This window comes from Dermacentor andersoni, chromosome 2 (genome assembly GCF_023375885.2).
Source record: "Dermacentor andersoni chromosome 2, qqDerAnde1_hic_scaffold, whole genome shotgun sequence".
NCBI classification, from domain to species: domain Eukaryota; kingdom Metazoa; phylum Arthropoda; class Arachnida; order Ixodida; family Ixodidae; genus Dermacentor; species Dermacentor andersoni.
Window position 1 is genome coordinate 258039127 of NC_092815.1, and position 21798 is coordinate 258060924.

General features: G+C 45.4%; 1 protein-coding gene across 5 annotated transcripts in view; it reads left to right on the forward strand.

Annotated features, from left to right (window-relative positions):
• The window catches only part of mio (GATOR complex protein mio), a 547780-nt gene that overhangs the window by 446388 nt on the left and 79594 nt on the right, over window positions 1-21798 (forward strand). For 4 of the 5 annotated variants that reach the window (XM_072286650.1, XM_072286651.1, XM_072286652.1 and 1 more), the window contains one exon: window positions 11342-11441. In XM_072286650.1, coding sequence (XP_072142751.1) covers window positions 11342-11441 — 100 coding nt within the window. Of the gene's footprint in view, window positions 1-11220; window positions 11259-11341; window positions 11442-21798 lie in introns of all 5 variants that reach the window. The other variant, XM_072286653.1, reaches the window with a different exon arrangement.

A 21798-nucleotide genomic window follows, 5' to 3' on the forward strand; every position in this document is an offset into this window, starting at 1 on the left:
TAATCTTTTCGCAATTTAGCAGAGCCAAAAACAACAAGATCATTTCATAAATGAAATAAAATACAAACAAAGAAAATAGAACAACAATCAATACAATAAGCACAGAGGGTATAAAGCTGTTCAATAAACACAGGATTAAGTATACAGATTATAGGAATACAGGTGAAGTTACCAAGTATGTGTGCAGTGAAGCTGTTGTAATTCACGTTTAGATATATTAAGTAGGTCAGTCCAGGATTTTTTAGAGTTGTTTAATAGAGTAGGAAGTCTGAAGGATAATTTTTCCATTGTTTAATTGGTTCTAGGAGTTCCACTGCTCTTTATGACTCCTCTTTGTATGGACGGGTCATGCAAACGACGGCCGTCTGTGGTCAGAAAGAGCAGGTCGCCACGCTGATTTAAGAATGCAAAAGGCCTCCCAGTTCGATATGCGTCCAATAAGAAAGCTTGGATGACACGCAATTTTTTTGTTGAGTGGCTACAGGCGTAGGATGCCGAAATTGTAAGTTCCCGTTAGTCACGGCATCGGGAAACTACCTTGAAATGTGTGGAGTTGTTAGAGATGCTTTTGACATGCATATTTTATATTTCGAATTACCAATATATTGAACTATTTCGTGATCCCCTTCGAGTTGGATATATCCGAGATCGACTATATGTGCTTTTTCATATCCAGTTACTTTTCATGCTTTGCCCAGAAGCCACTTTCAGTAAAGTGCCTGAAGCTCTGAAAGTTAAAATGAACGTGCGAATAAGTGGTTTTCACATCCAGTTACTTTTCTTTGATTAAATTAAACATTGCATACAATTGCCTTGTTTTGGTCTTTTTTACACTTGGCATCTATTTGGCAACCTGGTTCACTTTCTTGCAATGACGGCACCTATAAAGATCATGTATACGACATAAGTACGTTGCAAATAAAGAGTGGAAATGGGGAGCTGAAAGTACATCCTACTGGATCCAGTATTCGATACGGACGGAATATATTTATCACTGGCTTTTCAACAGGGACACCTAAGGTTCATTTTGCGGGGGGGCAAGTAGCGTAGCGATAAATAAGGAAGTACTTGTTCTGAGCCGCTACCGCACACCTGTGCTCACAACCTGTGCTCATTGCAGACGAGCACAGCCGCCTGTGAGGAGGAGCCCTGCTTCGGTGGCGGCACCTGTCCGTTTTAGCGGCGGCCCTCTGTACTCCGCCTCTTCTATCGGGCACTAAAGGTATAAAGGAGGCGCTGAAAGTACATTACAGTGGCCTCTCGCTCCCCACGGGAAGAAGAAAAAAATGACCAATGTGCATCTACGAACAGTTCACAGATGTACATCGGTGTTCTTCTCTCTCTTTTCGTAGCTTTGAGCAACCCGTCACAGGATTTACTAGCTTTGAGTTGACACGGTGTGCGGACGGCGGATGAAGGAGGAGATGGAAGGGAAAGAGGGGAGCAAGTGTTGTGCGAACTTACTGTGACCCTGTGGATTTCAGAATCTTTGACAGGTTGCAAATCACTCTGAAACTAACAATAAAATGGCACGTACGATGTCTGCTCTTTATTGTCTGCGAAGGCTACACACGGAGCAGTGATTGTGATCTTGTAATGCATGGTCCTTTGATCTGTCGTGCAGATTGGCATTACGATAACCTATTTGCCGTAACGTTTGGATAGCGCTTCTGTATTTTGGAGAAAAGCTAGAAAACAGAACTTTCTACGCAGTAAATAAAACATTGCCACGAAACACAGATCCACTATTAACTGAGAACCTCGTTGTTATTCAGTTCAATAGAATGTCACGAATTCATTAGTTTTAGATGGAAAAGGCACTTGATTCTATTCAAGAGAAACCTTATTGATAAAAAATTGTTTTGCAGACCTTCATATACGTACTAGAAATGAGCTGTAATCGGTGCTGGCACACTAATTTCGTATTCCCTTTAATAAGAGTAGACCGTACTGTATATCTTCATTTCTGTGCAGCTAAGTTACTGATTGGTTGATACATTCAAGTTATGCAATGCTGGGAGACCCCCGAGTGTGTGTAGCATCCTACATTTGCTGTCCAAAATTTGTAAGCGTTAAATTTCGTCAAAAGATTTTGGATATCGGATATTTGATTTGATATTTGGCTTTCTTTCTTCATTCGATGTGATATTTGATTTGAAATTGACTATTCACATGCCCCTACTATATTTAGGAAAACTCACCTTTTAGAATGTATTGCAGCTTATTTTACAAACAGACAATACATATAATTTAATGAATATAGCTTAACCAGCCTTCCTGTTATCTCTGGTGTTCCTCAGGGCTCTGTTCTCGGCCCACTGTGTCTTCTCCTGTTTGTTAATGATGTCGTACTAGTTGTTCTCATCCAAATTAAGCTCTATGCTCACGACTGCATCCTCTGCACACAATTACACTTGAGATACGATTATTGAGTTTTGCCTTCCAAAGGGTGCATTACGTACTACATTTAGTGCATCAAGTGCAAAGATGTCATTGGGTTGGCCCTCACTTCAATATGGAAGGCAAACATCTTTTTCACTGTATATTCCACTCAAAAACAGTTACAGCCCAAATAGGTATCCTCCACATTACATATCTCATCATGTAGATTGTGTCAGTAAAGTGCAAGAATATAACTGCAAGACAGGTTTTTTTTTTCTTTTTTTTTGCAGAATGTAGTTCTTTTTCTCGGGCCATAAGAGGATGAAATAAACTACCACATGATTTCGCTATAGTTTCGTTCGGCGATTTATTTTCTTCGTTGTTGTATTGATTTGCAATGATCATTGTAATTAATGTTGGAGTGATTTGTGAATGCTGTTCGTGTTGTCCGTATTTACAGTCAAACCTCGATATGATAAATTTGTACTTGTGAAAAATTTCTGAATTCCCAGATTTCATTAATTCGAGGTTTTACATTTTCAGCAGCAACAACTACTTCACAAATTGCCAGAGCATTCCTTGTAAATAGTATGCTGTCAGCAAGCACTTACAAACAAATCGGAAGAATGTCGTCGAGGCCTAATAGCGTGGTTATGAACGCCAGCACACATGGTGCGGATTGCACCCAGGGCAACGCATCGACGATGCTCACAGTGTCTGATCCTCGTGCCACATGGGCACAGAAAATGACATTAACTTTCTAATGCCTTAAACTTTAATGCCATTTGTGAGGTGCCAGATGGACATGCTTAGTGGCATTAAAGCTTGATGCCATTCATGACATAGTGCATTCTCGTAACTCAGTTGTCCATCAAATGCATACTCTTGTTTCCAATATCTCCACATTCTAACGATACTAAACAAATTCTTAATGAAGAACAATTAATGTATTCTTCACTTTCTTATAAAAAGAGCTATCTTTTCGTGGCATCGTGCATTCTTCGAATTATTACAACTCACTTGGCCATCAGATGCGTACTCTCATTTCTAATGTCTCCACCATGGCTGTGCTGACCACATTCTGACAATATTAAACAAACTTGTAGATAGAAACAACTGGTATATTCTTAACTCTTTATTTTCGTAGAGATCAGCAGGCGATCTTGCTGCTACGCACTGCTACAGCACTAATAGTGAGCACACTAGCCAGGGGAAGCTGTTCGATTGCATTTCTCTATGTTTGGCTCGAAGGAGCACGTACACTGCCAACAAACTGGAGCACACGGTCAAGGTCTTGGGATTGCTGCTTGAAAGCTGTGAGCATCATTTTCCCAATTTTAATGCTCTGGCTAGGGACCATACTTTGGCTAGCTAGCTTTAGCTTCAGTTTATGAATTGTTGTGAATTGTTAGAATTGTTGTGAATCAGCATGCGCCGCTGACACGTGTTTGTTTTATCAGATTCATCGTCCTTGCCTCTTGTGAATCGGCAGTGGCTGCGGCTGACGTCACAAGATAAAGACTATAAAAGCTACACTAACCTTTAATAAAGCGCTCGTTCCTTGCCAACTGCTTCACGAGTTACTTCAGTGGCGACGAGGCTGCCCACCACCGGGCCGTGCCTGCTCCATGGCGGCCCACGCCGGACCACCGGGTTTCGACGAAACGGACGACAGTTGGGACGCCTACCAGGTGCGTCTGCAGTCCTACTTTGAAGCTTACGATATCGTCGACTCCAAGAAACGACGAGCCCTGCTAACGGCAGCCTTAAGCACGGCAACAGTCGGCATAATAACAGTAAGGTGCGCGCCGGCGAAGATTCAAGACCTTACCTATGAGAAGCTGCTTGAACTGCTGGCAGAGCACTTTGCGCCACAGGGCAACGAAATAGCGGAGTCGTACAAGTTCTTCACCAGATGCCAGCGTCCCGACGAGTCAACGAAGGACTTCATTGTGGAAATTCGGAAGAAGGCCTGCAGTTGCAACTTTGGCGAGGCACGGGACAGGATGCTACGAGACAGACTTGTTTGTGGTCTACGTGATACCGGCGTTCGTCGGAAGCTTTTGGCCAGACCTTCGCTGACGCTGAAAGAAGCCGAAGATATAGCGTTAGCAGCAGAGATGGCAGCTCTCAACGTTGATCACATGGAGAGGACACAGGATTATGGCGACGTCCATGCCGTGAGGAGCAAGGTGCAAGGTCAACCGTATTACCACAAGACTCATCCGAGCACTTCTCGACCAAGCGAAGACGTCGTTTGCCCGTGCTGTGGTAGCACTAAGCACAAGGCAGCAAAATGCAAGTTTCGCCGGGCGGAGTGTTTTCGCTGCCGACGTAAAGGGCACCTAGCTAAGATGTGTGTATGGAAACAAGGGGTGGCCCTTTGTGAGGAGCATTCTTCAGAGAGCGACGACAACGAACTTTGTCTACTGAGTTTGTACACTACGTCGGTAAACTTGGTCAAGCCTGTGGTTCGCACCCTCTGCTGGAGCGGAATTCCGCTGACAATGCAAGTGGACACCGGATCACCTGTCTCCATCATTACGTGGAAAACATACTGCAAGCATCGGCATGCCTGGCCTGCGCTCCGCGAGACGTCCTTGCAGTTGTCCTGCTTTCTTGGCAAGCTGCCCGTGAGGGGTCAGCTGAAACTTCCGGTCTCGTACGCGGGAAAGGCCCTAGATGCAACTCTAACCGTACTGCAATGCGAGGGCCCGAACTTGTGCGGGCGAGATGTCATCAGCGCATTTGAGCGTAATTACGCGCAAATTGAAAGAGAGGCATTGGCAGTTGTCTTCGGGGTTACAAAGTTCCGGGAATATCTGCTCGGGAATCATTTCACGCTTGTTACAGATCACAAACCTCTTCTGAGCCTTTTCAGCCCCGACAAGCCCGTTCCCGCCATGGCCGCTGCCCGGATTCAGCGTTGGTCCCTCTTGCTAAGCGCCTACAACTACAAAATTCAGTTCAAGCCAGGAAAGACGTTGATTCCTGCAGACACTCTCAGCCGTTTACCGGTGAGGCAGGAGCATAACAACACTAAGGCCGCAGAAGATGACGCTCGTGAGTATGTTCTTCTGACCGATCACCTCAATACCTGTCCTCTGTCGGCGAGTGACTTGGCTAGAATGACTGTTGACGACAGCGACCTCGCGCAAGTCCGTGATTACATTCAGAATGGCTGGCCACGGTACTTGCAACCGGCTCAGGAGCCGTTACGCGTGTACATGCACAGGAAAGACGAACTAACGTACAGCCACGGAATTGTGTACTGGGGCCATCGAGCGGTTATTCCAGCAAGTGCGCGGCAGTCAATGCTGCGTATGCTGCATGATGCACATCAAGGGATAACGGCTATGAAGAACCTGGCACGTTCTGTTTTCTGGTACCCAGGGCTCGATCGGGACATTGAGAAGCTGGTCAACGCGTGTCCAACATGCATAGAATGGGGCAGCATGCCTCCTGCCCGACAACCCGTGCCTTGGCCGGACACAGAGGAGCCATGGTCTAGGGTCCATGTCGATTTTGCGGGTCCTGTGGAAGGTAACATGTTGTTGATCGTGGTTGATTCCCATACGAAATGGATCGAGGTTACCGCCATGAAGACCGCCAGTTCGGCAAAGACAATTGAAGCACTACAGACTATGTTCAGCCGGTTCGGTTTGCCGAGGACCCTGGTGACGGACAACGGGCCGCAGTTTACTAGCGAAGAGTTCAGGGCATTTATGAAGCGCAATGGCATCGCTCATTTGCGGACAGCTCCCTACAAACCGCAGTCTAATGGCCTGGCGGAAAGAGCAGTACGGACTGTCAAACAGGGGTTAAACAAAAACACACGCGGCAGTTTGCAAGCTCGGCTGGACCACATTCTTTCGCATTATCGGCGCACTCCCTTGCCAAATAGGCAAACCCCAGCTTCTATGCTTCTCGGATATCAGCCACGTTCTTTATTGCACAACGTCGTGTCACGACCATTCCCTTCTGCAGGTGCGTGCAACAGTGGCCCACCGCTGAGCAAAGACGTCTGGTTCAAGAACTATGGAGTGGGTGACAAATGGAAACCAGGCGCGGTAGAGTCCACCGAAGGCTCGCGAATGGCAACGGTAAAGACTGCAGATGGGGAGCAACATCGCCGCCACCTCGACCAGCTAAAAACCAGGAGGACCAGCGTGGAAGGAGAAGCGGTGGAACCCGACGCCCCCATGCAAGTACCGACTAAAGGCAGTCAGAACGCAGCGGCAGACTCGCAGTCACAAGGACTCGACAGCAGTCACAGTCAGGTTCAAGTAGACACCGACATTCCAACGTCATCAGACGGGCCAGCCGAAGCAGAGGTTGCTACCAGCGAGCCGCAAGTGATTGACCGGGCTGAAGTGACACTGCGTAGGTCGAAGCGGAAGCCCCGGCCCCCGGACCGCTTCACTCCTTAAGGGGGAAGAATTGTTGTGAATCAGCATGCGCCGCTGACACGTGTTTGTTTTATCAGATTCATCGTCCTTGCCTCTTGTGAATCGGCAGTGGCTGCGGCTGACGTCACAAGATAAAGACTATAAAAGCTACACTAACCTTTAATAAAGCGCTCGTTCCTTGCCAACTGCTTCACGAGTTACTTCAGTTGGGTGCAACAATGATATTCCTGATGTAAACTACATAAAATATGCCTATTAATGTTTCTCACACCATTTCTTAAACACTTGCTCCCTAAATAATTGTTCTTATTGTATTACGATTGGCAAACAAACTTAACTGTTCCACTGTAGCCATCACCATCACGATGTTTAATGTCATTAAGTATACGCACATGTAGCAGCGACAAAAATATAACGGCATTAGGAAACTTAAGGCCTTACACTTTTAATGGCATTAACCTCGCCCGTGTGGCAGCACGGGTATAAGATTTGCATGTGTTTCATCGCACAGTGCCCTAAATCTTCGGCATCATGGCTGACCACAGTTAGTGCGTGCAGCCGTCATAGGTGGCCCATACAAATTGAAAACAAATGTGTAAAAAGATACGAGTATACAATCCGAGAAAAAAAACGAGTTTCACTATAAAGGCAGAGAGATGATGGCAATAGCAAAGACACAATCGCATGAAGTAAGGTTTCTAGTTTTATCGGTGGCACATGCACTCAGGCAAACATCAACAGGTCCCACTCGATGACCACAAACACTCACTGTCAGGACGCGAGCGAAGGCTGTGTCTCAGAAACTTGAGATTACGCGACTGCCAGCATTAGACGAGTGGGACGCAACGTGCATCAGGACACCAACCACCATGGCCTTCGCACTTGTCACAAATTGTCTCCAAGATAAGGCACGACAAGGCCCACATGTGGACGCTAGGGGGAGAGGATGGAACTCGCCCCTTGCCTCCCCTACCTTCTAGTGCACGCATGCTGCAGTTGCCGCATGTTCGCCTCCTCCCCTTGCACAGAAAGAATCGTCAGGTCTCGTGTTTTCCCGAGGCATCCGCAAGCTGTTTACAAATGCAACAAATAGCACAGTGGTGTTTCCTTCATACCGTGTCCCGTTACATGCACTTCGATACCATTCTTACCATTCCAACTTCTCATGCAGAAGGCCGATTAAAATAACTTTTGCCCCGGCTGTCATATTTATACTTTCTTACTAGATTTATTAGCCATATAGGCTCCAAGTACATGCTTAAAATGGTCAAAAACTTCTTTCAGTCTAAACTGTGTCACAAAGTCACTTCATTATATTGACACGTGTACTTGTTATCGCACAGCGCCAGACACGCCTGCATGTATCGGAAGTTTCTGGAATGTTATCGATGGTTCCATTCGCTGTCTGTGACCGAACCTTGTGTAATCTGATTACATGTGTGCACGATGCGAATAATGTAGAACTTTGTGGTATGCACGCGGGTCCAGCGATTACTCTGGAACATTCGACGACTGATGTATAAAAGTCGACGCGCTTGACCCGCTCATCATATTTTCGACGATCGCCGACCGTGTTCCCCGCTATAGTTGTGCTATAAGTGTAGCCTGTTTTTGTGGGCACAGGTTCGCCCAATAAAAATTTGTTTTGTCTCTAACAGTATTGCTACTGTGTTCTTCAACGTCACCACCATGTGACAATATGAAGGGAAAAGAAAAAAACAAGAACAGTTTTCAATAGAACTAAGCTCGGGAAATGAAAATAGTTTGTTACATCGTGAATTACATTAACTTGAGTTTTGTTGTATCAAAGTTTGACTACTACTCTGTAATGATATGTTTCTTTCTTTTATTGATCCTTGGATGGCAAGCTCAGCTTGTACATTCATTTTTGCTTCACCCCCCCCCCCCCCCCCTCATACTCAAATGCCATCTTTGGCACTGTGGGTATGTGGTAAATGATAAATTAATAGAATGTTGCGATGAGTTGCAGATGTACATTCAAGAAACAGTATTTATGAGAATTTCTCCCAAGTGGAACACTTTCTTTCCACAGTGGCAGTACTTCTCACTTTCAGAGGTTACGCACTATGAGTACCTAGGATTGCGGTTTTTTAATAACTTAACATAGAACAACACACACTGATTCTGTCATCGTCGTAGCAAATCGCAAACTGTTCGTCCTCTGAAAAGCACTAAAACTTTCAACACCAGCCATTTGTCTCCTCGCATTTTGAACAAGCAGCCAACCTACTTTAGATTATGCTGCAGTAATTTGGGATCCCTTTACTAAATCGAACATAGACTAGACAGAAAGAGTACAGCTTAGGGCAGCTTGGTTTGTTTTTGCTTCAGGCGCATCTCTGTAGCATCTCTTCTATCCGAAGCTGACTTTTAAAGCCAAGTCCAGAAAGATATCAGATTACCCGCTTGAATTTTTTGTTTTGGTTAGTTAGAGGGCAATATTCTACAGATAATTTTGATACCGTATCTTTTTCGGGTGAATACGCTACATGTCTGTGACATGAACTGTCGCTCACTCCCTTTCACACTAAAAAATGCTTTTAAGTACTTTTTTTCTCCCACCACTGTAATAATCTGGAACACACTTGCGAATGATGTTCTGGTACAGCCAATGTTTAATTTTTTTATTAGTCACCCTTGTTAGTATTTTCTTGTTTTGTTCCGCTGTGTATATTTTGTAACTCTGCCAATCTATTATTTATTTTTTTATTTTTATTTCACAATAACCCTAAAGGCCCTCTAGGGAGGATATTACATAGGGTAAAGGTTACATTGGTGAGGCAAACAGTGCGTAAATGTAAATACAATAGAAAAAAAAAACTGGGACAAAATTAATTACAGTGCATCAGTGTATTACACAAAAAACAAAAAATAAAAAATAAAGATAGTTATCAGTACAGCAACTCTAAATGATTTTTACAAACTATGACAACGTCGTGGAGGCTTTGGTTATCGCCGCATTAAAAAAAAACAGTTCACAAATCAGAGAGTGAAACGTGATATATTAGGTATGCATGGTACTGCGTAGAGTGTCTGTAAATTTTGAGGCATTTGTTTTTGTGACAATGTGCGATGGCAGATTGTTCCACTCTTTCGCGGTGTGAGGTATTGTGAGGTATAAATGACTGACCAAAATCGAGGGAATGACACATGATGCATTTGACTTTGCAAGAATGATCCCGACGCGGAAAAATGGCTGAGGGTTCACACATGAACTTGTTATGTAGAGATACGTGGTAGTAAAGCTTATGGAATAATGTTAAACGAGATATATTACGGTGAAGGGACAAGGCTTCAAGCTCGGTGCGATTTTTTAATGCTGTTACACTGGTTTCTCATAAATAATCTGAAAAGATGAACCGTACAGCACGGTTCTGCAGGGCTTCTAAGTCAGTTATTAGGTATGTCTGATGGGGATCCCATATGGCTGACGCATACTCTATTTTAGGGCATATTAGTGTTGTGTGTGCCAATTTGCGTAAGTGTACAGAAGCAAGCTTGAGGTTATGTTTAAGGAAACCAAGCGAGGATATGGTTAATGTGATTATTCCACGTCAAGTTAGGGGTTAGGTGTACGCCAAGATATTTGTAGCTGGAAACTTCTTCAACAAGGCTGTTGTTTAAGATGTAAGATGTTGATGTTCGGGGTGCCTGATTAGTAAAAGACATGAATCTAGTTTTAGCAAGATTTAGACTCATTAGCCAAGTTGAACAGCATACGTTTATTGCGTTTAGGTCAGATTGAAAAATATCATGATCACAGTTAGAGTGAATATTACGATATATGGCGCAATCATCAGCAAATGGTCTGATATTGGATTTGATGCCGTCTGGTAGATCATTAATATAAATTAGAAAAAGTAGGGGCCCAAGCACACTTCCCTGTGGTACACCAGATGTTACGGGGACTAGAGATGAGTTGTGATTGTTAACCGATGTAAATTGCATCTTGTTAGAAAGAAATTCTTTTATCCATTTGACAACAGTAGAGTCAATGTTCAGCTGTGTAAGTTTGTGAATAAGTCGACAATGAGGGACACGATCGAATGCTTTTGAATAATCTAGGAATACAGCATCTACTTGAATTCTGGTGTCTATTGATGAATGTATGTTGTGAATAAAGCCATAATTTGATCTCATAAGCTTTGTAACTACCCTGCTTAAATCCCCATTGCAGATTGCAGTATATATAAGTAAAATAAATAAACAAAGGAATATGTTTAATGGGTAGAGTCTCAAAATTGTAGAATTATCAAAACCTGATTGTTGCATTTGACAGATAATTATATGTAGAATTTGTTCGACGTAGGTTTGACTGTGTACAGTGAAGGCCTTCATGTGTTTGAAGTTTTGCTCCACAAAGTGGCCAGCATAATGTGTTACCCTTGGCCTTTTTGTCATCTTGCAGCCACATTTGCCGATGGAGCTCTGCATAGATACTCAGATGTGAGTTTAGCGCTTTGTGCAAGGGGACGCAGTTGCAGGCCACGCGATGACATGAGAAGGCCAACAGTGCACATTCCCTGCAGGTCACGTGCTGCCCGCACTGCAGAAAGCCACTGCCACGATGTGCACTGTGCCTGACCAACATGGGCACACCGGCGGGGAGCGTCTGGAGGGGCAGCAATGGTGAGTGCCGCCAGTGCAGCTGTGGTCGACACTGACCGTTTATCAGTTACCACGCTGCTCAGGGGTAAGGGGGCTAGGTAAGAGCTGAACTGTGTTGGTGGTGTGTGCAAAAAAAACAATTGGTATCATGCATGGAAATGATCGATCCAGAAAAGGAATTCCATTTCTCCAAAGGTCTGCTGAATAAATAGCACAGGCAAGGCATTGTGCGGCATGGCATTGCGCTGTGACTAATGCATGAAAAAAGGCAATAGTTTTGAGTGCAAAGGTTGCAGCTGGCTACGTAAAAGCCACCTTGCCACACTTCAAATAACCTTGCATAAAAGGTATTCTTTGCTGTTGTCATGCTCAAGGTCAGCCCAACTGCAAAAGAAATGCTTGGGACAAGGTGTAGGCTACATCAAGAAGAAAAATGTAGAAGCTATGTGCAGTGGTCAGGAAAGCAAACTGCTTAAGGTTAACAAGGAATAAGAACCCTACGATTTTGCATGAGAGAAATAGTGAACAGAACAAAGGACTGACTGAGCAAATAAATGGCCTATTGTGCAACAGCAGTATGTTTGTAGTCTGTAAATGGAAGACACTACACAGGAAAGAGTGCATAAATAACTTAGTGCACAAGGAGCCACATAGCAAACACGGGAAAAGGAAGTAAGGACATGTAATTGAAGTAGGGCAAGCTTAGCTCTGAAACCAGTTTCAAGGGTTCAATATCATAAGCTAATGTAGAAATTACCTTGGAGTCCCTAAGCAAAGTACGAATCTAATGCACACCCAATTAAAGGAAAAACTAGCACACCAGAGATTCTTGCAACACTGGGTTTCATTTGCCGTACATAATGTCGCACTGACCAAGGCCTATACTCACATTGTACATGCGAAACTTGAGCATGTCTCATGCATTAAGAGTCCTCACCAATCTCACTTGATTAATAGATTAGCATCTGTAAAAAACAAGGCAGTTCTCAACTCTTTACAAAAAATTACTGTAAAATCTCGATATAGCGAACTTCAGGCGACCATGGTAAATTGTTCATTACTCTGAAAGATTGTTATAGTGAAAGTCCCAAAACCATTCCGCCTATCAATCCATGAGTTAATAAGTTGTCACCATATGAGCTATCTACGAAAACATTACTGTTGACACCTGCTGTTGCTATTTTCCATAGATTCCGCTGCCACACACCACAGAAGCACCGTATAATAAGAGTGACACGCACAAAGCAGACGCTGATCCCGGGAAAACTACTGGCGAAAAGGCGTAGCTCCACGTCGCCTCCAAAGCACAATGTTTCTTGCTTTTTGTTTGTTTTTCACATTTTTTGCCGTTGACACCGCAACACTCTCACTCGAGGCGTACGCCTAAACTATGTCAAAGTGCAAGCGCGCGTAAACGACACCATCTGAAGAGTGCAAAGTGCGACTGTGTGGCATCCCCGCGAGTGCAGAGGTTACATTTCATCACGTGCGTAGCTAGTATGGCCACAGAAAGAAGCACAGAGAAAGAGCCGTGCACAGCAAGAAGAAAGAGGCACGCCTCTCTTGCTAGGTGACACCTTTCTGGGTGAAGCATGTGCTCGTAAAACCTGATTCATCATCGCCTCCGCTCGCCCGCATTCTTTTTATTTTCATGGGCACCATCTGAAGTTTTCTGATCCCATGCGCCACGACATCCACTCTCTGTGCCTTGTTGTCTGCTAGCCTACTGTTGTGACGCGAAGCGCCAACTGATAAGACAAGACTATGCATTGACGGGGAACCACGGAACTGCCTTTATTCTGATGGCAATCGCTTATATACACTTGATATAATTGACAGCGCCCCCTATACACAACACATTCCCCCTCATTAACAAAAAAAAGAAAGGAAATAAAGTCAATCCACTTTCGCGCACTCACTTCACATCACATGACACGAGCGATGTTCTTACTGTCAGGTAAGCTCGTAGTCTTGATATCGCGCTGGCACTCTTCTTGTTCGTTCCGGCCTGGTGCGAGATGGTGCCGTGGTTGTGGCCAATTGCGATCGAGAATTGTCTTGCTGATCGGGAACCTCTAGAATAGACTCCGTTACTGTGGGCTGTGCACCGTCAGAATGGCTGGCGCTTCTCTGGATGTCTTCTGATGGCACCATTTCAGATTGATTCTCGACGGTAGTAGGGGTATTTTGCTCCGCCATCTTCCCTATGTGAAGATCCAGGTCACAGGAAAACCCCGAGGCCGCACTGCGTTGCGCTGTGACCGCGTCCGCTAGTGCCTGTCCTGTCCCAACTTTACCAATTACTGTTAGTTTTGATGAGTTCCATTTCGTACCGTTTGCCAGCAAAAACGAATTCGTGCCCACTCGTCTCTTCACCTGGATCGGCAAAGAAAACTTGTGTTTCGTCTTTGGTCCCCCTTGCTTTATTTTTACGAAATCTCCTGGCTCAATGGTAGACGCTCTGGCACCTCGTTTTTCATCGGTGTACTTTTTTGTTCGTTGTTGCTGCTCCTTAATGCGCTGTTTCAACTTTTCCATGGCGGCACGCGGCTCCTCGAAAAATTCCCTTTCTGGGAGGCCAACAACATCTAATCTTGTTCTGGGTCTTCTTCCATGCAGTAGGTAAGCCGGTGACGCTCCTGTAGTTGCATGTGGGGTGGCCCTGTAAACACCCAGGTAGTCCCAGATTGCCTCCTTCAGTGGTCTTCGTTCCAATGCCGCAACCTGAATATATTCCTTGAGAACGCGGTTGAACCTCTCAATCTGACCATTGCATTGCGGGTAATACAATGTTGTAACACAATGCTGGATTCCCCGATCTCGTAAAAACTGCTCAAAACATGTCGACATAAACTGACGCCCATTGTCAGTCACAATGCTTTTCGGGTACCCTTCTCTCGCAAAAAGTTCCAAAAGCACTTTCACTACTGCCTGTGCAGTGATTGTGGACACAAATGCCACCTCGGGCCACTTGCTGTGGTAATCAATAATAGTGATTGCAAACCTGCACTCCGGAGGGGCTCGCTCCATCGGCCCAACGATGTCGATTCCCAGCTTTTCCCACGGCTTCTCGGGCCACTTTACTGGCTCCAATGGGGCCATTACGGTTTTTGCCGATTTATCTGATGCTTTGCAGATAGCACAATTGCTAACCAGCGATTCCACATCCCTGTCCATTCCGGGCCACCAGTACTGTTCCCTTAACCGTTGTTTGGTCCTTACAATGCCTGGATGTGATTCATGTGCCATAATGACCAGCCTGGAAGTGAGTGTCGATGGGGGAACGACCCGTTCCGCGCGAAACAGTAGCCCGTCTATCACCGACAGCTCTTCTTTTATACGAAAAAACAACCTTAACTTTCCAGCTAAACAGCCCTTTTCCGGCCATCTGAACGTAACATGCTGCGCCACCTCATTTAATAATGAATCCTCAGCTGTTTCTGCTTGCAACTCACTCTTAGTGATCATGCTGGAAACCACAGCAACTACTTCCTCCACCGGTTCGTCCTCTGCAGAGGTCAAAGGTAACCTAGAAAGTGCATCCGCAACGACATTGGTGTTCCCCTTTGTGTACTGCACAGTGAAGTTGTATCTCAAAAGTCTAGCACACCAGCGTTCAATACGCAGTGGGCGTCTTCCAACCCCATTTGTGGACAGCAGTGTCACCAAAGCCTGATGATCAGTTCGTAAGACAAACCTGCGGCCCCACAGATAAACGTGCCAATGTTCGCAAGCCCATAAACATGCCAGCGCCTCTCGTTCCCCGGTAGAGTACTTGCGCTCTGTAGGAGTTAGTGTCCTCGAAGCGAATGCCACTGTACGTACTTCTCCGTCGACTACCTGCTGGAGCACAGCTCCCAGTCCATATGCCGAGGCGTCAGTGGTCACTTGTACAGGCAAAGACTCGTTGAACATAGCCACCACCCCGCATGATGACAGCATCTCCTTGATCCTGCAAAAGCTCTCCTCGGTGCTCTGATCCCACACGAACTTCTGTCCTTTACGAAGAAGTCGTCGCAGCGGCTCCACCACCTCTGCATAATTGGGAAGAAAATGGGAGTAATAGCCTACGAGCCCAAGGAAAGACCGCAGCGAGACTACATCGGCAGGCGTTTGTGCTTTAATCACAGCATCCACCTTTGACTTGAGTGGGGCAAGACCACTTGCACTCACACGATGACCCAAAAAGGAGAGTTCCTTGACAGCGAACACGCATTTCTGATTTAGCTGCAGCCCCGCCTCAGCGATCCGATGCAATACCTCGCGAAGGTTACGGTTGTGCTCGTTCTTAGTCTTTCCAAAGACTATGATGTCGTCGATATAAAACAACACGCCCTTGCAGCCCTTCAAGATTTCTTGCATCATTCGCTGAAACGCGGCTGGTGCCGATGCGAGACCAAAACACACTCTGCGGAACCTAAATAAGCCTTCGTGCGTAATAAACGTCGTTAATTCGCGACTATCTTCGGCTAATTCCACTTGATGGTAGGCTGCAGCAAGATCCAGTTTCGAGAACCATGCTGCTCCGCTCAGCGCATGCAAGAGTTCCTCAGTGTGCGGCAAAGGGAATCCATCAATGACTACTGCTTTGTTCGGCTCGCGTAAATCGACGCATAGACGAATAGTTCCATCCTTCTTCTGCACAACCACTATAGGAGACACCCATTCCGCAGCACTGACCTTTTCTATAATGCCTGCATCCAATAATCTTGCCAGTTCAGCCGCTACCTTCTCTCGCAGCGTCAGGGGCAACCGTCGAACCTTCGCTGCTACTGGTTTTACATCTGTACGCCGCTTCACAGAATGTACGAAGTTTTTCGCTAATCCCAACTTATCAGCGAAAAGAAAGGAAAACTCACATAATTCAGGAGGAAGCGACTGGGGGCTGACCGTGATTTGCAAACACTCCAGTGTAGAACCAATGATGTGCAATTGTAGCTGGTGGACCCCATCCAGTCCTAGTAATGCCATGCCTTGGGGAACAACGTAAAATCGAAGGCAAGCCGAGTTGTTCCCGCGTACAACTCTGGCTGTGAACCATCCCAAGACCGGAATTTTCTTCTGTGAAAAATCCCGCAGCGTCGCTGAAGCCGCAGTCAAAGGAAAGCTGTTGGCGAACTTGGCTCGATAAACGTGGTCTGGCAAAATAGACACCGACGACCCAGTATCTACCAGCAACTGAAGTGGCTCGTTCTCAATAACGACGTCAACGACCAAAGTCCTTCGTTCCACTTGTCTGACCGCCAGTACAGTGAGCACGTCCTCCTCGCTAGCGCCGTCGTTTCGGACCGTCCGCACGTCCCGCTCTGCCGACCTGCCACAGACCGCTCGAAAATGTCCCATTCTGTGGCACTGGGAACAACGTTTCCCCCGTGCTTTGCATTCCTGTGAATTAGCTAGGTGCCTTGTAGAGCCGCACCGGTAACACTTGCGCACCGGCGTCATTGCCGCGTCGCTGTCTGGGCTTTTGCCTTGAGATACATGCTGCACGATGTCCGTTTGTGACGACCCTTGGTCATAGATCGCAGCCCCCTCCGCTGCCTGCTCGTACGTCTGTAGCATTTCCACTGCCTCTGCGAGCGTAAGTTGTGACCCCTTCACGAGCAATTTCTGTCGCAACTCAGTGCTCCGTACTCCGTCAACAACCCTGTCTCGTAGAGCCGCTTCCAAGAATTGCCCGAAGTCGCACGTCTTTGCTAACTGTCGGAGAGCACTGACGTACTCTCGTATCGGCTCGTTCGGCAGTTGCCGACGTAACGTGAATCGACGTCGCTCGACCAGTACGTTGACGGTGCTTGAGAACTGCCGCTCCAATAGGCTCAACGCCTCCGTGTAACTATCCGCTTCACTTGCCTCCGTCCTGTCTTTTCCTGCTGGTTTGCTTGTCTCCTGCCCGGCTTTTGTCGTGTCTGACGTTCGTGCCGGCTCTGGGCCCAATGTGCGAAAAACACGGCGTCCCTCGACCCCAAGACATTGCAGCAGAATGGCCTTTTTCCGTAGTGGCGGTTGCGCGTCCATCCCCGTCGCTTCAAGAAAATTTGTGAAATCGTCGCGCCACTGCTCCCATGGAATTGTCGCATCTCCAGGAGTCTCCAGGAAAGGCGGTAATGACGGTAGTCCGTACGCTGCCATTTCGTAGGTGACGCCCCTTGGAACAGCACGGAGCCAGGTAAGGGAAAACAGTTCGTCGCTAGCTCGCTAGCTTCGCCGACTGCGCCAGATTGTTGTGACGCGAAGCGCCAACTGATAAGACAAGACTATGCATTGACGGGGAACCACGGAACTGCCTTTATTCTGATGGCAATCGCTTATATACACTTGATATAATTGACAGCGCCCCCTATACACAACACCTACTATTTCGGCTGTCGTGAAGGATATAAATAAAATCATATACATATAAATCTAAGAGCCCCCAAATTTCGTAATATTAGTTCCTAGTACTGAGGCGCTGTTAACAATACAGGAAAACTGAATAACGATCGTTATTCTGAAAAGTTCGGTATTCTGAAGTTCGAAGTACTAAAATATTTTTGCATTGAAACTGTAAATCAGCAGGGAATTTCTAAAGAGTTCGTAAATCTGTGACGTTCGTTAATGTGGTGTTTGTAGTAGCGAGATTTTACTCTATTCATCCTCCAAGTATTTTACTATAAAAGACAGCACTGAACTTCTTTCACCAGGTGTAAAAAGAAAAATTGCCGATCTCTGCATTTTTTTCACAAAATATATCATAGCCCTTATTACACTGAGAGAATTTGAGTCTTATTACAGCTGAGCTAATCACTCCTGCAAAAGACATATTGCCGCGACAACTTAGTCACATTAAAGTTGTGCGCCCTTCATATTGGACACTGTGCTCGCCGTACCATGGTGTTGTTCAGCAACAACAGGCAGCGATCTTCGTTTATGCATGCGCCACATGCATGAAGTATCACGCGAAAAGAAAGAGGAAGACGGTTCGAGGCCAGTTTTAGAACGCAACTGCTGGAGATTTCTTCACGACCGCAGTGACTTTTTTAGTTGTGGGCACATCATCATCATCATCATCAGCCTAGTTACACCCACTGCAGGGCAAAGGCCTCTCCCATACTTCTCCAACTACCCCGGTCATGTACTAATTGTGGCCATGTTGTCCCTGCAAACGTCTTAATGTCATCCGCCCACCTAACTTTCTCCCGCCCCCTACTACGCTTCCCTTCCCTTGGAATCCAGTCCGTAACCCTTAATGACCATCGGTTATCTTCCCTCCTCATTACATGTCCGGCCCATGCCCATTTCTTTTTCTTGATTTCAACTAAGATGTCATTACCCGCGTTTGTTCCCTCACCCAATCTGCTCTTTTCTTATCCCTTAACGTTACACCTATCATTCTTCTTTCCATGGCTCGTTGCGTCGTCCTCAATTTCAGCAGAACCCTTTTCGTAAGCCTCCAGGTTTCTGTCCCGTAGGTGAGTACTGGTAAGACACAGCTGTCATACACTTTCCTCTTGAGGGATAGTGGCAACCTGCTGTTCATGTGGGCACAGGTTCGCCCTTAATAAATGTTGTTTTGTTAACCTCTGTTCCTGAACATCGTTACAATATTTTTTTGTATTGATCATGCCTACATAGATGAACAGCCTTCAAAGGGCCCCTCACCAGACCCCATAGCAATTTGTTGCGTGTCCTCTACGGAGCAGTCTGCCGTAAAAAAATTTCAAATCGGCTCAATATTAGCCGAGATATAAATATTTCAGTGCCGTAACCCATGATTTCAGGAGGCTGTCATGCAAGACACTCTCTGCACTTGTCCCGTATAGCCTCCGCAAGTGAAATTTCTTCCCCGTGTTCTGCCCGTACTGGAGCTGGAGGATAGCATAACGCATATATCACAGGCCCTTCCTTCATTTTTTTTTCTCTCATCGCTCTTTTGCAGCACGGCGCACTTCCGCTGACGGCATCGTGCGCGAGTTGTTGTGATTATCTTGTTTTGCGCAGCGCACAATTTTGCATGCTCTGCATGAGGACACTGGACTAGCGATATAAGTCAGTGCTACAGGAATACTGAGGCAGACACAAGCAGATCACAGAGCATGATCGCATGCTGGAACCCTGTAGAAGATGACATAGTTTCGGTGTTTGCGCACGCGACTGCACGAGAGGGGGAACAAGCAGACAAAATGGAAGTACATCTCTCTTGCTGCGGTGCGAAGTAAAACAAAAACATGCAGACATTTGGTTTGTGTGTTTTTACTATTTCTGTAAGCTTCATCTATTCAAGCAACATATTACATAAACAACAAATGTTGCCTTGAATAATTCTCGAAGTCACTTGTCAGCACGAGCGATGTCACAGCACAAACTCATGTACGTAGGCGCGCTAGCATGTGTACGTCATCCTTTGGCTTGGAGCACAGCGGCCGCAAGAAGAGAAAACGGTGTTCGGTTTGAAATTTCAGATCTTTCTGCGGCACGTAGCGATCTAATACTTTGCAGACACGATCGTTATAGTGCATTGTATGCTCTGCGCTTGGCAGCTTAAAATGACCAGACCTGGTAAGGGGCTCTTTAATGCGTGCCAATTTTCTACAGTTCTAATTTCTTCATTGAACAGACAGCAGATGGAATCGACCTCCAGGATATATTGTGGGAAATACTAACACCTTTGTAACTATGCACCAAGATGCCACCATGAAACATATACATGTACTATAAAAAAAAAGCCATTCTGTTTTCTTGTCATCATGAGTTGTTTGCGTAACTCTTCTGTTTATAATCTTTGTGCTTGATCTTGTGAATTGGTGGATACTTCATGTGCCAAAGTATCTTGCAGGGGCTTCCTTTTTATGCTTGTATAATGGCTGTACGTGCATACCTGTGTCATTGCCTAGTTAGTCTTAATGATGTTGTTGATTGAAAAATGTTCTTTTTCATTCCTGTTACATGGTGTCTTATATTGTATATCACTAAATACAGTTAAATCTCTATATAAGCAACTTCAGTATAACAAATTCTCTATATAACGAAGTATTTAACTTTTTATAACTTATTGTCTACAAAACACCATATATTTGGACCTCCATATAACAAAGTGTGTTTATACATGATTTTAATCTAATGAAATTTCATTTCCACAAAAAGATACCGAGACAGTAATTCAAAATTTCAAATGCAGATAGTCAAATGGTTGAATTACATGTGGCTGCTTGCAAATGTACCTTTCAAGTCGCCTGCCATGCGACTTGAGAGGTACATGAGGGGTCTCACAAGAGCAAAGGGGGAGATGGGAGCAGAGCTCACAGTAACGCCACCAAGCGTGTGCGAGGGAGGCCCTCTCCAGTGCAACTGTGGCTGCCCGTCAGCGTGGCTGAGCACATGCGGAGGCAACCTGCCACACATGCAAAGACTGGGCCAGCTGAGAGGTGGTGCGACATAGTCTTCTTCTGTATATTTAGTGCTGGAGGCTGTGCAACCTCGATTATCGGAATCATGTTGAAATGAGAGGCAGACAAAGCATTCACTTCCCACTGCGGGACGTGAAAGTTTGGCTGGATTCACTTTGTACTACCTATGCGAAGATATCGTCCACTTGGCACGAAACAATACATTTTGTTGCCAGCTCTCAAATTCAATAAAATTATTTTTTTTTTCTCATTCAAATTTGCTTTATCTAATTGCCTGGTAATTCTAAAAATTTTGCGGCCCTCGGCCCCATCTGTGTAAAAAAAATCCACCGTAACTGTACTTATTTACTTAAATGATCAAATTTCAGTATTACCTAATCTCAATATGATGAACAAGATCTCCAATTTTACTGACTTCAGTATATCGAGGTTTAACTGTACTGTAAAAAGGGATTGTTTCTTGAGTCGCAATGAAGCTCTTGGCAAACTTTGAGTGACCATCACAAAACAGGTGCCACAGGTGAGGCTGCTCCTTCTATGGATGCTATCTCCTCTCTGTCCCTGAAATAGACTCCAAGAACTTCAATATGGTACATGTGAATGAGCAGTGCATTTAGCTTGGTGTGCTCCTGATGGGGCAGCAATGTGGGCTTTGGCCCTGTGATTTAAGCCAGTGATGTGACTCCCACGCAGCTGTTCATAATTGTGATAAGGTGCGCTGCCCTGTCACTTCCCTGTTGCTTCTTAAGCAGTAGCACACCAGGCTCAATGCACTGTTCACTCATATGTAGCACATTTGAGATCACTGATTTAATTGCGCACAAGTGGACATATCACGGGCATTCCTTTCAAAAATGATTTACATAACAAGTAGAATGTTAGCAGTTGCTGAATTAGATGTTTCCTAGAACACGCTATAACTCTTTCAATGCAAGTTTGGCCTTAAAGTTAATGCAGTCGAAGCTCGTTCATACATTTTGGAAAAAAGCTAG